Source organism: Anas acuta, chromosome 19, assembly GCF_963932015.1.
Source record: "Anas acuta chromosome 19, bAnaAcu1.1, whole genome shotgun sequence".
Lineage (NCBI taxonomy): Eukaryota > Metazoa > Chordata > Aves > Anseriformes > Anatidae > Anas > Anas acuta.
Window position 1 is genome coordinate 11,716,373 of NC_088997.1, and position 15,492 is coordinate 11,731,864.

At 50.4% G+C, this 15,492-nt stretch overlaps 1 protein-coding gene across 2 annotated transcripts in view; it reads left to right on the plus strand.

Moving 5' to 3' along the window:
• STX1A (syntaxin 1A) overlaps positions 1 to 15,492 on the plus strand; it is a 112,627-nt gene that overhangs the window by 12,473 nt on the left and 84,662 nt on the right. For both annotated transcript variants that reach the window (XM_068655926.1, XM_068655925.1), the window contains exon 2: positions 14,656 to 14,733. In XM_068655926.1, coding sequence (XP_068512027.1) covers positions 14,656 to 14,733 — 78 coding nt within the window. The remainder of the gene's footprint in view (positions 1 to 14,655; positions 14,734 to 15,492) is intronic.

Genomic DNA, 15,492 nt, shown 5'->3' on the forward strand with positions numbered 1-15,492 from the left:
TACTGGAATTGGACACTGAATTATGGCCTATGCAGTATAAAATATCCAGAGCTATAAAATATTCAGTTTATTATGCTGTCCAGTCGTACTATATGTAGTCTGCAGAAAACATTAAGACCAAGTTGATAACTTAAGCTGTCATCTCAGGAGGTTTAGTTCTATAGGGCTCTCTCCCAGGCAGGCCCTCCAGCCATCCTTGTCCTCAGCCTTGATACTGCCTCCCTGAAAATGCTTCTGAGCAGGGCTTCTCCCTCTGGACTCATGGACTTTGAAGAAAGACTTGTTTTGGCTGCTGTAAAACTCTGATGGTCGCTGTAAGGTGTGAGGGTAAATACAGCTTCTCATGGTGGCTCTTTCATGTGTAGGAGGTGCATGGGTGGTTTGAACTTTTTTTATGTGGTGTTTCAGCAGCAGAGCTTCAATGACCTGCTGTTTTGCTGCTGAGCATTGCAGAGCTGTGCATGCAGCTAGGCTGGGATGTTTCCAGAAATCTGTATACTTTAGTGTGTGGCCTGTAAGCTTTTAATATGTCTGAGGAGAGATTTTCTTGCATCTCATTGTTGAATTATTCTGACCTCATCCATCTTAGTGACATGTGCAGCCAGAAGCTGGAGCTGCACGGAGCTGAGCTGTGGCAGGAGTTTGCTGGATGCAATACTCTGGGCTCTTGAACTTGGAAAGAGAAAAAGGCATGTGATTTTTAGACATGTGCATGCAACTCACTGGTCCATGCGGCAGTGCGTTCCAGGCTCCTTCTTTGTCAGGCTTCCCTCCAAAGAGTAGAGGGAAAGCACGCTGTGTTGTGCGTCATAAAAGATACTCTGGTTTTGGTATGGAAAGTGCATCTGCTTTATAAAGCAAGTACAGCACAGATGGCTGAAATTTCTCAGTCTGGGCAGATCAGTGCAGAAGTATCCTGTTGATGGAAATAAGTAGGCCCTGGAAGAATCATAGAATATCCCAAGTTGGAAGGGACCCACAAGGATCATTAAGTCCAACTCCTGGGTCCACACAGGTCTACCCAAAAATCAGACAGCAGCACCGCGGGGACACAGCAGGGCCAGGCATGGCCCAAAGGTGGTCAGTACACACCCTTCCTGAGCAGCTTTCTTCCCTTCAGATCCCACAAAAGGACCACCACCTGCCTCCCCAGCTGCGCCACAAAGCTGCAGCCAGCCTGTGCAGCTTTGGCTGCTGCAGATGTCACATGGAGCACACGGCTCTTGTGCTCCACGCAACAAGCCCGGCTCCAACATGGGTGAAGGACAGAGTGGAGCTGAATTATTGACATCACCCTTCTGGTCAAACAGAAGAGCTTGAAAGCATGGTATGCAACCAAGAGGAGTAAAAATAAATAAATAAATAAGTACATACATAAAGGGTTATTAGGGTTATTAAAAATTAAGGAAAAGAAGACAGTATTTAAATAAGCAAATACATCTATTCACAGGGTCAATGGTGAGTTTTGTATACTGGAGTTTGACAATTCTGTGCTACGGAAACATCTCCCTGTCCAAACAGAGAACAAAGGCACACAACTCCTGTTAAAAAGAACAACTTCAGATGACTTTACTATTGTACCTGCAAGAGAAAAAATCATCTACAGGAGCATCAATGTATTACCAATGACAAGAGATGGCACAAGGCCCAGTTGCAAGTCAAAGCATACAAGGGGGCTGAGATGCAGATTCTAGCTGCTGCAGGAGAAAACAGTGTGGATCTGCAGAGCCAGACCTGAGGCTGGCCTTGCTTTCTGCTTTTATTTTAACGTACTCCTCCCCACAGCTTCCACACACAGGAGGCCACATGAAATAGGGATGCAACATTGACAGGAATGAGGTGCTTCCATCCTGTTGTGGGAAGGATGCTATCATACAAATGCATGGACACCTCCTGAGAAAGGCAAACCCAGTTTTATGGAACAGAAACGTGTACAAGCGGGCCACATCCCCACATCTCTCCCACTGACATGGAAGAAGCCCACAGAGATGTGCTATTCCCAGCCACACAAAGTCCCACTGCGGCCACTGCCAGCAGGCTGGGCATGAAGGCTGCACTGCCTCCGCTGCCAGCCAGCGCCAGGAAAGTGACTGCCACAGTTTGGGACATGCCTCGGTCCCAATGCTGAAATGCAGCATGATGGGAAATGAACACTAGACATTAAAGAGCAACTCTTCTACCTCCCACGGGGTTGTTCTCAATGAATGTCACTTGAGGAAGGAGGGTCTTCAGACTCAATCAGAAGATCACCAGAAGTTTTACACTCACTTCATGTACTGCTGTAGGCTACAAGCAACCACTGAGGCTTTGGCCCTACAAACCCCTGCATGTGTACCCAATTCCAAACAGACACACAGTCCCACCAGCAGGTAAATGCCATGTACATGAGGTCCATATCTCTGCCTCTGGGGTGAGGGTTCAGCCAGACACAGGCTGCTCTTCTCTCCTGGTGCTGCTCCAAAGAAGGTCTTTGTCACGCTGGTGAAGCTTCTGCTGGCATGGAAACGTGACAAGCCTGGACAACATCCCACAAGCGCAGTCTCCTTGTCAACCTCTCCCCACTCAGCACCTGAACATGCTCTTTGAGCAGCATCCATTTCAACGTCTCAAGGACCACTTTCTCGGGCCACTGCATAATAAGACATCAGGCAAGCACCTTCTGGTAGGAAACAAGGAAAGGATCTGTCGACTGACAAATGGTTCTTCCCAGCCCCGTTAGAGACTGACAACTAACATGGTCATCAAAGATCTATAAATATTAGAAAACCTACTTGTCTGCATGAAAAGCTGAAAGCTGAGTCCTGTCCTCCTGAAATCACCTAGACACACATTTCTTAACTGCACATAGTGCCGAGTACATGGCATTTGTCCAGAGACAGGGACCCCCACCCAACCAGGTTTGCGCAGCCATCTCTCCACTTCACCAGGGGGGAAGCAAGCCACACTCAGTAAGAAATGGAGCACTCAGGGACCAGGAATTCCCAAACACCACCTTCATGGCCTATCCCTCACCTCCTCCTGCTCTCCTCATATTCATTTTACCATTTGGACCTGTCTTGCACCCCAGAGATCGCAAAGCCTCACACCCTAGTAGACCCATTGGCTCCCTGGGGGGATGCCACACCTCGTGACTCTAGAAGCCCTGCACACACACGCCAGCCCTGGTTCCACGGCCCCACAGCACCCCTGATGTTGAGCCCTGCTGACAGCAGAGCTTTGTGCATTTAGCACAGACGTACTATGCGAGAAGACTTAGGGAGACCTCATTAATGTGTATAAATATCTGAGGGGAGGATGTCAAGAAGATGATTCTAGTCTCTTCTCAGTTGTTCCCAGTGACAGGACGGGAGACAATGAGCACAAACTGAAGCACAGGAAGTTCTGACTCCATATGAGGGGTCACATCTTTACTGGGAGGGTGACAGAGCACTACAACAGGTTGCCTAGTGAGGTTGTGGAGTCTCCTCCTCTGGAGATAATCAAAACCCACCTGGATGCTATCCTGTGCAAGGTGCTTTAGGTGATCCAGCTCGGCAGGCATTTGGACCAGATGATCTTCAGAGGTCCCTTCAAACCCTGTGCATTCTGTGATTCTGTAAAAGGAGGCAGCAGTTGTTGTGGCATTTTTTTTCCTTCCTTTGTGCCTTTGTGAAGCTTGAATTACCTATGGTGGACATGAGGCAGCACATGACATGGGACCCCACTGACATGCAGGACATGTGGTAGCGGGAGGCAGGGAAGGGGCTGGCTGCCTCCCGTGTGCTGCCTGGTGCAGGCATTTCCTAGGAAGAGTTTGGCTTGCAGGCTGGGAGTGCTGCTGTTGGGGCTCATCAGATGATGGGGCTTGGCACTGTCCCTCAGGGCACAGAGGTAGCCAGTGGTAGGTAGCCAAGCCACTGCCCTTGTGAAGCTCTACTGCCAGCTCCACCTATACATCCAGGTGCAGGCAAATTGATCTGTAATGCTAGCAGAGTAGAGCAGGAGAAAAAACTTGCACGTGCCTCTTGCAGAGATAAGAGACATTGCTGTCATGTCACAGCTCTCCCTGCCTGTTGCCTGGGCCTCTTAATTTTCAGGGGAGAGCAGTCTTTGAGTCTTTCCAGTTGCTTTGTGGTTCTCTGCCATTTTTCAGAAAGCATCTGCTGAAGGAATGAGGCTTGTTTGAATCAGAGGGATGTAATCCACTTGATAATGAATTTATTAGCAGTGTGCCTATTACAAAACCCACAGAGCCAGGGCTCTGGACACCCTTCCCATCCCCTGCTCTGCTGTGAGGGTTTTGGTGTTGGCTCTGCCCCCCCTTGGGTTTCAGTCTTCCTAGGCCAGTATTTAGAGGTCTGAAGCTGGTGTGGGTGCGAAAGGAAATCATTCAGCCTCTTGGAGCAGATGCTCGTGCTTCAGAGCACACTCACTGAGCCTGTGTAGTGCAGGGATCAGCCTTACTCACTGGTTTCCATGTGCAAAGGCAGGCAGTGCCGTTGGCCTTGTCACACAGATGCTGTGGGGCTTCAGGGTCACAGTGCTAAGCGTGGCCTGCTACCTGGCTAACTATGTTAATTCACTTGGGCTCATCATCTGCTGTCAACTGATTTTAGAGCTGCCCTCCCTGAAAGACACTTAGGCTCACTGTGCTTCATTATGGCTCCTCTTCCTCTCCCCCTGTAAGCCACTGCAGAGCTGAGGTGACCACAGGCTGGCTGGCTGCCTGCAGCATGGAGCCAGGTCAGGAGAAGCGCTCAGTTGGGATAAGCGGTGTCTGCAGAAGTAAACCTGTGCTGCCTGCACCAGCTCTGCCCTGCAGTGGTGCATTGGCAGACAGGTTTTTGTGGCTTTCAGAGGCAGGGTGACTTCTGTCACTGGGTGCTGCAAATGTGCCCTGAGCAGGGCAGGCGCGGAGTTGGGTGGGTGGTTGTTACAGCAGGGTGAAGCAGCAGTAGCATGCACAGAGTACTTGTGTGGCTTTGGGAACATGTGTTCCTTGCTTGACTGGACTTTTTAAGGCAATGAATTTGTTTGTTGCTGGTGGTGAGTGCAGCCTGCAGGTAGCATTGACCTAGACCAGAGCTTTCCAAATTACTGACCATGGCTTTGAGAATCCGGGATGCCTGCACTAGGGGTCTGTTTGTGGCAGCTTTTGGTAATGTTTCTTATGGGGAAGTTTCTTTGGTTCTCTTTTGGGCTGAAAGCAGTGGGGCAGGGAAACAGCTGGACATCGTGTATTAGACGTGGCATAGCACTGAGGGTATTTCTAGTGATGTGGTTTGAACAGATGGTGCCCTTATCCAGCCTGCAGTGACTTCACAGTAGTGTCACGTGCCTTTCCTGCCATCAGGTTCCATCCTTGTAATTTCCTCTTTGCAGGGCCCCCAGCCAGGCTTTTGTGCTGCTTTCCATGTGCACAGTAGGGTAGCACCTGGCCTAGATAACCACCATCATGCTGCCTATGCATCAACACTGTGGTGCAGGAGGGGAGAAGGTGATTTGAAAATAAAAGGGCCTTTAACAAGGCTGTGCGTGGCTTTGCCAGAAGCCCTCTCTTTGGGTTGTGTGTTGTTTTCGTCCAGGATTTATTGGCCTAACAAATGGCAGGATCCAGTGATCAGCAGGGTGTGATGAGAACAGGCAGGAACATAGCCTCCTGTGTGCAATGAGCCAGGACCATTCCAGGTATGGAAGAGATAGGCTAGTGGCAATGAGGAATGGGCATCTAGGCAGGAGGCATGTTAACCTTCAGTGTTTCCTCCTCTGTTAGTACTCTGTAGCCTGTGTGGTCACATTGGAAGTCTGCATTTAAAATTAGTGATAGGGAATGCTTTCCTCACAGGCTTCGGTAAAGGGCTAAAAATTCCTGAGAATTAAGATACTCTTGGAATGAAAACAAAAAAAAATGTGGAAAGGTTCAGAAGAAGCTGTGATGGAGATGGATTTCCCTGTGTGGGACTGTAGAAGCTTGCTCCTGCTTCCCAACATGCATGTCCTGATGGCCCTGGAAGGGTGGGTGCTCTGGATGGATGGCGGGTGCATTGGGTATGCTTGGGAGTGGACAGGCTGTGGACAGGACACACGGCATCTGACAAAGCTGCCCAGTATGCAGAGCCTTTGGGTGCTGTACACTGAGTCTGGGCTGCAGCATGTGACCCCCATGCTGTGAGGGAAATCTCCAGTCAGGATAACTAACTGTGGTGGTGGCATGTCACGGTGCGGAGGGCCAGCAGGCTGTGCACTGGGAGGTCCAGGGATGAGCCAGCCCCATGGTAAAAAGCATCTGTGTGCTTTATGGTATAGAGGTAGAAAGACCCAGCCCAACTGGAAAGAGCACAGAAAAGGAGTGGTAGGACTGGGGAAGGAAGGGGCTGAATGGTGCAGGAGGTTAACTGGAGTAACAACCCTATTTACTGTGAGAAAGTTCCACAAAACACTGTCCATCAGCATAACAACTGCACTGAGTTAAATTAAGGAAGAAACCCCATAGATGAAATCCTCTGTACTGAGACTGTCTTGCTACTGGCTGCAGTGGCCAACAGAGATGACCTTACTGGCAGGAGAGTCTGGGCAGCGTGGTGGGAAGGAGGCTGCCATGAGCCTGGGGCAGTGTTGGCACTGGAGGCTCGGCTTCCTGACCAGGGGTGTGTTTTCTGCCACTTGGTGCTTGTGTCCCCTGGATCTGGTTGCATTTTGTATTTCTGAGATCCCTAGGGAGAATGTAGATGGGAACTTATGACATTTGTGCTGCTTAGGATAACACCAGCACAAAGAAGGCAGAAAATGCACTCATTTTTGTGTGCCCAGATGGAGATCTTCTGACAAACTGACCCTTGGTCTGTGTAGGAGTAAAGGGTATGAGACTGCCACTGCCTGTATGTTGGGCTTTGGATTCCCCCAGCAGCCAGCTGTGCTGGCAGTGCAGTCTGTCTTAATTGAAGTCAGACAGTCGATGCTGAAAATGAAGCATGGCACAAACCAAGCAGTATTTCTAGTCACATGTAAACCAAAATGCAAACATGGATCCAAAGGATTTTGGTAGCTTTTAGAGATAATGCTTTTTAACCTCCTTGGTCACCTTCTGGGGAGAAGGAAGGTGGAAGGGCTCTTGAGAGGCTGCCACTGGGCATGGATGATATTTGAAAAGGGAAAACGTGTTTATCTTTTTGTTTGCATTTTTCCATTTTTGGTTTTCAAGCAGTGCCAAGGCAGGGGCTAGCTGAGGCTGAGGTCTCAGGGTGGCCACTCCCCAGGGCTGCAGCAGGTCTGCAGACTTTGGCGTACAGCTGCAAGGGCTGCGCTGGCTTTGCTTGGAGCGTCAAATTAATGAATAATACAATCGGTGATGGAGCTGGGAAGCTTGAGGGTGGTACCCTTTAGTTTACTAATGAGGGTTTGGGGCGAGGTTGGATCAGCAATAGCAGAGGGATGGAGGGAGGAGAGGATGCTGGGTGCCAATCCTGCTCAGAGGTACTCAGAGTAGGTGGTTGTGGTCTGGCTGCTTAGTGGCATTGGGGTTTCGTAGAGCCCATGCCCAAATCCTGCTTCTGGATCCAGGGCTTCATGGTTGCTGCTGGATGCAGCCCCCATGCTGCACTGCTGCTCTGGCTGCTGGAGCCTTCTTCCCTCACCTCCAAGGGAGCTGGGCTAGCTTCTCCTGCAAGCCAATCCTGTGATGGGGCTTTCTGGGCAACTGCTGTGAGGAATTCAGAGGAATTTGCACAAGTGGTGCTGCTGATGGGTCGGGAGAGGAGGTCAGCTGCCCTGCATTGTGGGAACCAAACAGGTCCTGTATGGCAGCCAAATCTGAAGCAGAAAGTGTGGCCCCGGCCCTGGCCTCAGCTCAGTAGCAACCCTGGGAGTGTGTCCCCAGGGAGCCCCAGCTCCATGCTTGGCACCACGTGCCCCTTGGTGCTATCAGGGTTGTCTTCTATCACATGGAGCAGGGCCTGATGCTTTTTGGCATGCTCTTTGGCTGTGCAGGCTTGGGTGCACCTGGCTCCATGGGGAGCTGTGACCACTTGCACAGTGCTGGGAACAGCAATGTCTGTGTGTGTGGAGTGGAGGAGGTTTGCACATACCTCTACTCCTGATGCAAGAGCGAACTATTGAATTTTGAAAGTGGAAAAACTTCAGGGAAGAAGCTGGATACTGCTTGTTGCAAAGGGCATTACCTTGTGGGGGGCTTCTGGGCTCTCACCAAGTTAAGATGGGTGAAGGCTTGCCTGGTAGCCAGAACATGTGCAGGCAGCAGACTGTAGACCTTGCTCTCTGGGTCCATACTTTTAGCACAATGGTGTATTTTTACAGCAAAGCAGCAGCACAGGGAAGAGTCCAAGTCAGAGCAAGAGTGAGCTCTAGGTGCTCATCCTCAGCTTAATCTTGACCAGCTCCATCAAAATCTAAATGGATTCACCCATTCCTGTTCTGGTGGCTTTCACCATGTCCCAGGCTGACTGTGCAGGCAACTTATGCCTGCCAAGCCTGGGTCATGAGGGCCCAGCTCTGGCTGCTGCAGGAAGGAGGTGTAGAAGTCCAGATGAACAGCTCTTGAATTCCAGGCTTCAAGAAATGGAATCACATGCTGGTTGAGGCTGGAAGGAACCTCGAGAAATCATTTGGTCCAACCTGGGTCTGCCACCCAGAGCAGGTTGCACAGGTGGTTTTTGAAGATCTTCAAGGAGGGAGACTCCACAACTTCTCTGGGCAGCCTGTGACAGTGCTTGATCACTCATGGAATAGTGTTTCCTGATGCTCAGAGGGAACCTCTTGTGTTCCAGTTTGTGCACATTGTCTCTTGTCCTGACACTGGGCATCACTGCAAGAGCTTTGCTCTGTCCTCTTTGCACCCTCCCTTCAGGTATTTATGGACATTGATGAGGTCCCCCTGAGCCTGCTCTTCTCCAGGCTGAGCAGTCCCAGCTCTCTGTCTCTCCTTATAGCACAGGTGCTCCAGTCCCTTAATTATCTTTGTGGCCCTTCACAGGACTCTCTCCAGTAGTTCCATGTCTCACTTGTCCTGGGGGACTCAGAACTGGATACAGGTCTCTAGGTGCAACATTGAGTGGAGAGGAAGGATCACCTCCCTCCACCTGCTGGCAGCACTTTGGCTAATGCAGCCCAGGATACCATCAGCCTTCTTTGCCCAAGGGCACGCTGCTGGCTCATGGCCAGCTTGGTGCCCACCAGGACCCCCAGGGCCTTCTCTGCCAGGCTATTTTCCAGCTGTGTGCCCCAGCCTCTCCTGGGGCCTGGGCTTATTCCTACCCAGGGGCAGGACTGTGCTTCTCCTTGCTGAACTGCAGGAGGTTCCTGTCACCTATTTCTCCAGCCTGGCCAGGTCCCTCTGGATGGCAGCACGGTCCTCTGTTGTATCTGCCACTCCTCCCAGTTCAGTGTCATCTGCAAATTTGCTGAGGGTACACTCTCCTCCATTACTGAGACTGTTAATGAAGACTGGACCCAGTATGGACCCCTGGGAGTACACTGGTAGTTACTGGCTACCAGCTAGGCTTTGTGCTACTGATCACTACCTTTTGTGCCTGGCCATTCAGCCAGTTTTCAACCCACCTCATTGTCTGTCCTTCCAGCCCATACATCAACATAGACACTTGAGGATCTAATGGATGAGTGTGAAGGGCCTTCCTAAAGTCTAGATAGACAATATCCACTGCTCTTCCATCGTACGTCAGGCTGGTCATTTCGTTATAGAAGCTTATCAGGTTGGTCAGGCATGACCACCCCCTTGTGAATCCATGCTCACTACTCCTGATGATTTTCTTCTCCTTCATGTGCCTGAAAATGGTTTCCAGGATTAGCTGTTTCATCACCTTTCCAGGGAATGAGGTGAGGGTGACTGGCTTGTAGTTATGGGGTGAACATTTTTTCCTAATATCTAACATAAACCTCCCGTGGTGCAACTTGAGGCCATTTCTTCTTGTCCTATCACTTGCTGCTTGGGAGAAGAGACCAATCATTACCTTGCTACAACCTGCTGTGAGGTAATTGTAGAGAGTGATAAGGTCTCCCCGAGCCTCCTTTTCCCTAGGCTAAATAACCCCAGTTCCCTCAGCTACTTCTCATAAAACTTGTTCTCTAGACCCTTCACCAGCTTCCTTGCCATTCTTTGGACATGATCCAGCATCTCAAAGTCCTTCTTTTAGGGAGGGGCCCAAAACTGAACACAGTATTTGAGATGTGGCCTCACCAGAGAAAAGTATGGGGGACAGTCACTTCCCTAGTCCTGCTGGCCACACATTTTCTGATACAAGTCAGGAGGCTGTTGGCCTTCTTGGCCACCTGAGCACACTGCTGGCTCATGTTTAGCTGGCTATCAACCAATACCCCGGGTCCCTTTCCACCAGACAGCTTTCCCATGCACTCTTCCCCCAGCCTGTAGTGTTGCATGGGGTTGTTGTGACTCAAGTGCAGGTCCTGGCACTTGGCCTTATTGAACCTCATACTGTTGGCTTCAGCCCACCATTCCAGCATATTCAGGTGTCTCTGCAGACCCCTCCTACCCTTGAGCAGGTCAGCATTCCTGCCTAACTTGGTGTTGTCTGCAAGCTTACTGAGGGTGCACTTGATTCCTGGGGATGGTTTTACCCAGCTGGGCGGCTGAGCTCTACCACAACTGCTCTCTCACTCACCCTTCTCAGAGCAAATGGGGGAGAAAATATGATGTAAAGGGCTCAAGAGTTGAGATAAAGACTGGGAAATCGCTCAACAATTATTATCATGGGCAAAACAGACTCAGCACAGGGAGATTAATATAATCTATTACCTATCACTAACAGATTAGAGCAGTGAGAAACTCAAAACAAGCTAAGAACATCTTCCCCCCATCCACCCTCTTCTACATCCTCCCCTGAGTGGTGCAGGGAAATGGAGAATGAGGGCTGAGGTCAGTCCTTGATGCTTTGTCTCTGCCGCCCCTCACGGTCCCTCTCTGCCCCTGCTCCCTGTGGGGGCCCTCCCACAGGATACCGTCCTTCCTGAACTGAGCCTGCGGGGGCTGCCCACAGGCAGCAGCTCTTCAAGAACTGCTCCCACACAGCTCTGTACCACAGGGTCCATCCCCCAGGACCAAACTGCTCCAGCACGGGTACCCCATGGGTGGCAGCTCGCCCCAGGCCCCTGCTCCTGCATGGGCTCCTCTCCATGGGCTGCAGCTCTGGCCCAGGGCCTGCTCCTGCGGGGGCTCTCCATGGGCCGCAGCCTCCTCCAGGCCACAGCCACCTGCTCCACTGGGGGCTCCTCCACGGGCTGCAGCGTGGAGATCTGCTCCATGTGGGACCCATGGGCTGCAGGGGGACAGCCTGCTCCACCAGGGGCCTCTCCACGGGCCGCAGGGGAACTGCTGCTGTGAGCCTGGAGCACCTCCTGCTGCACTGACCTTGGGGTCTGCAAGGCTGTTTCTCACTTCTCTCTCTCCCAGCTGCTGTTGTGCAGCAGTTTTGTTTTTTCTTTTTCTTTTTCCCTTCCTTAAATCTGCTCTCACAGAGGCACAACCTTGCTCACTGGCTCAAATCTGGCCATCAGCAGGTCCCTTTTGGAGCTGGCTGAACACAGGACAGCTTCTGGAGTCTTCTAACAGAGGCCATCCCTGCAACCCCCTCTGCTATCAAAACCTTGCCACATAAACCCAATGCAATCCCCTTGTCCAGATCATTGATAAATACATTAAACAAAACTGGCCCCAGTACTGAGCCCTGGGGGACACTACACACCTCTTCATGCCCACAGAGTGAATACTGGGTTTGGGCAGCAACATTCCTGTTTTTACTTGTCAAGATGAGATTTTCATGTGATCTCAGTATCTCTCAGATCTTTGGTCCTGCACCTGGGACGGGGAAACCCTGGCTGCACGTACAGACTGGGCGATGAGACGCTGGAGAGCAGCCTAGAAGAGAGGGATCTGGGGGTCGTGGTAGACAGCAAGCTGAATATGAGCCAGCAGTGTGCCCTGGCAGCCAGGAGGGCCAACCATGTCCTGGGGTGCATCAAGCACGGCATCGCTAGTAGGTCGAGGGAGGTGATTGTCCCGCTCTACTCTGTGCTGGTGCGGCCTCACCTCGAGTACTGTGTGCAGTTCTGGGCACCACAGTATAAAAAGGACATGAAACTGTTGGAGAGTGTCCAGAGGAGGGCTACGAAGATGGTGAAAGGCCTGGAGGGGAAGACGTACGAGGAACGGCTGAGGGCACTGGGCCTGTTCAGCCTGGAGAAGAGGAGGCTGAGGGGAGACCTCATCGCAGTCTACAACTTCCTCGTAAGGGGGTGTCGAGAGGCAGGAGACTTTTTCTCCATTAACACCAGCGACAGGACCCGCGGGAACGGGGTTAAGCTGAGGCAGGGGAAATTTAGGCTTGACATAAGGAGGTGGTTCTTCACAGAGAGGGTGGTTGCACACTGGAACAGGCTCCCCAGGGAAGTGGTCACTGCACCGAGCCTGTCTGAATTTAAGAAGAGATTGGACTGTGCACTTAGTCACATGGTCTGAACTTTTGGGTAGACCTGTGCGGTGTCAAGAGTTGGACTTGATGATCCTTAAGGGTCCCTTCCAACTCAGGATATTCTATGATTCTATGATTCTATGTTTGTGAATATGGCTTTCATGAACTGGTTACCAAAGCAAAAGGTGCCATGAGCAGTGGCAAGAATGAAAGCTGGGACCTTCTCTAGAGGAATCCACCCAAATCAGTCATCCTAGGTTGAAAAGATAATTTTAGGGGGAAAAAATAGGCAGTTCATCTGACATTCTTCAGTGTAAGAGGAATTCTTCAGAGTCTACTGACTGTATTGGTTAGGTCGCTGCAGATGTGGAGTGGCCAAAGGGTGTTGAGCGCCTGGGTAGCAGCTGACAAAATGTGTGACAATTATTAGATGAGTAAAGACAGTCCTCTGTTTTAGGTGGATAAAGAATTGGTTGCCTGGTCACAGCCAAAGGGTTGTGGTCAACAGTTCTATGTCTGGGTGGAGGCCAGTCACAAGTCATGTCCCTCAAGGGTCGGTCTTGGGTCCGGTGCTCTTTAACATCTTTATCAATGACACAGACGGTGGAATTCTACGATTGTATGAATCGAGTGCACCCTCAGCAAGTTTGCATATGACACCAAGCTGATGGTGCAGTCAATACAACAGAGGGAAAAGATGCCATCCAGAGGGACCTGGACAGGCTGGAGAAGTGGGCCCATGATAACCTAATGTGGTTCAACTTGAGGTGTTGCACTGGGGCTGGGGCAATCCCAGGTATTTATATAGACTGGAAGAAGAAGAACTTAAGAGCAGCCCTGCAAAGAAGGACTTGGGGGTCCTGATGAATGAGAAGCTGGACATGAGCCAGCAGTGTGCGTTTGCAACCTGGAAGGACAACTGTGTCCTGGGCTGCATCAAAAAAGGGGTGGCCAGCAGGGAGAGGGAGGTGATTATCCCCCTCTACTCTTGTGAGACCCCACCTGGGGCCCCCAGCATAAGAAGGATGTGGAGCTCTTGGAATGGGTCCAGAGGAGGGCCACTAAGACGATCAGAGGGCTGGAGCACCTCTCTTATGCAGAAAGGTTGAGGAAATCGTTTGTTTAGCTTGGAGAAAAGAAGGCTCCAGGGAGACCTCATTGCAGCCTTCCAGCATTTGAAGGGAGGATATAAACAGGAGGGGGAACGTCTGTTTACATGTGTTGATAGTGATAGGACAAGGGGGAATGGTTTTAAACTAAGACGGGAGATTTAGGTTGGAAATTAGGAAAGCTTTTCACTCAGAGGGTGGTGAGGTACTGGAACAGGTTGCCCAGGGAGGTTGTGGATGCCCAATCCCTGGAGGCATTCAAGGCCAGGGTGGATGCGACTTTGGGCAGCCAGCTCTAGTGGTTGGCAAACCTGCCCAGAGCAGGGGGGTTGAAACTAGATGATCTTTAAGGTCATTTTCAACCCAGGCCATTCTGTGATTCTATGATCTTAAATTTTATCCATTCCACTGGCTATTTCTCTCTAGTGAAGACAGAGTAATAAGAAACTTTTCTACCCAATTATTTTCCATTTCCCTCTGTCATCTCTTGGCTTTACATGTTAGCTTTTAAGTGTCTCCTTACATAGAGGACATCAAGACTAATTTTTCTTCCCACTGCAAGCTTGTGTTCTCTGCCTTCCTGGGATGTGAGGTGACAGTGACACACATTCTGCTCCCACCCCTCTCAAGGACACCCCATCACTTGTCTGCTGTGGTTTTACTAGTTCTGATGTATTTTCTGTTCCATCCCTTCTTTCCTACATTCTAACATCTGTTGTGTTTTCTCATCACTGCTGTTTGTGGAGCCATTGTGCTCATGCACAGCTGGGAATAGCTCAATATAGCATATAAAGTTCTCCCTTCAGGTATGCTGTAAATGTGTAGGTATCATAAATCTTCCATGCTTGACTCAAAAGGCCAAGTGGTGGGACAGCCAGCTGCAGCAGTACTTTTCATTGTACTGTTTTTGCTGGAGCTGGATGTTATCTACTCTTCTGGTCTCCCTGCAGTGCTCTGATATGGTAGTGCCTCTCTCACTGGTGTTTGTCCCAGCTCACGGGAGCAAGTGAGCAAGGTGAAGAGGAAAATTCACCCAAGATAATCTCCTGAAATGGATCTGCAAGATTTGCAGGAAGCACTTGTTGATACTTCTTCCTGTCTTGTTGCAGGCGAAGGATAGTGATGATGATGATGAAGTCACTGTTAGTGTGGACCGGGACCGCTTCATGGATGAGTTCTTTGAACAGGTGAGTTTTGTTTTTCCAGTGCAGCTCTGACACCAGTTCAAAACTTCCTGTAAATGCTGGAGCAGACTGTGTGTCAATGATATGGGTTCCCATGGCAGGCAGGTAGCAGTTGAGTGAGGGTATGGGTGTTCTGCCTTGGCTGATGCCTCTCAGCTGGTGCTCAGGCTCTGGGTTCTCAGGGCTTACACTGAGAGCAGTGACTAGTGGGAGCCAGGCTTCCATGCAGGCCTGAGGCCGTTTTGTTGTGTTGTACCTAACCCAAGGGCCGCTTTGCTGCTCCACCTGCTCCTGTAGAAACCAACAGGGCAGCTGAGGCAATTAACCACCAAGTGGTAGTGTGGGAGCCTGTGGACACAGGCTGCATTGTAGGAGGCTTTCTTGTTGCAGTGTACACGCCTCTAGACTGCCATGAAATCAAACAGTTTCTAAAATCTCTCCAGAAAGCACCTCTGCAGAGTAAAAATTGCTGCATGGGATTGATGTAATTTTGTGCCTCTCATTACCAAACATGAGGTTGCTTACTGGCATGTGGGTGGCTGTAAGATATGCATGCGGATTTTTAGCATACCTTTAGTATGACATGTGTGTAGGGGGTGTAAAAATGTATCTGTGCAGGCAATGGAGTGTGGAATGAAAAATATGACATACAGATGGATGAAGATGAGCAAAGTGGTGGTATGAGTCAAAGAAAAAGATGGAGTTAGAGTGTGTGCAGATTGGCAGGCAGAAGGCACAAGTACAGGTTCTCAAGTCTCCATG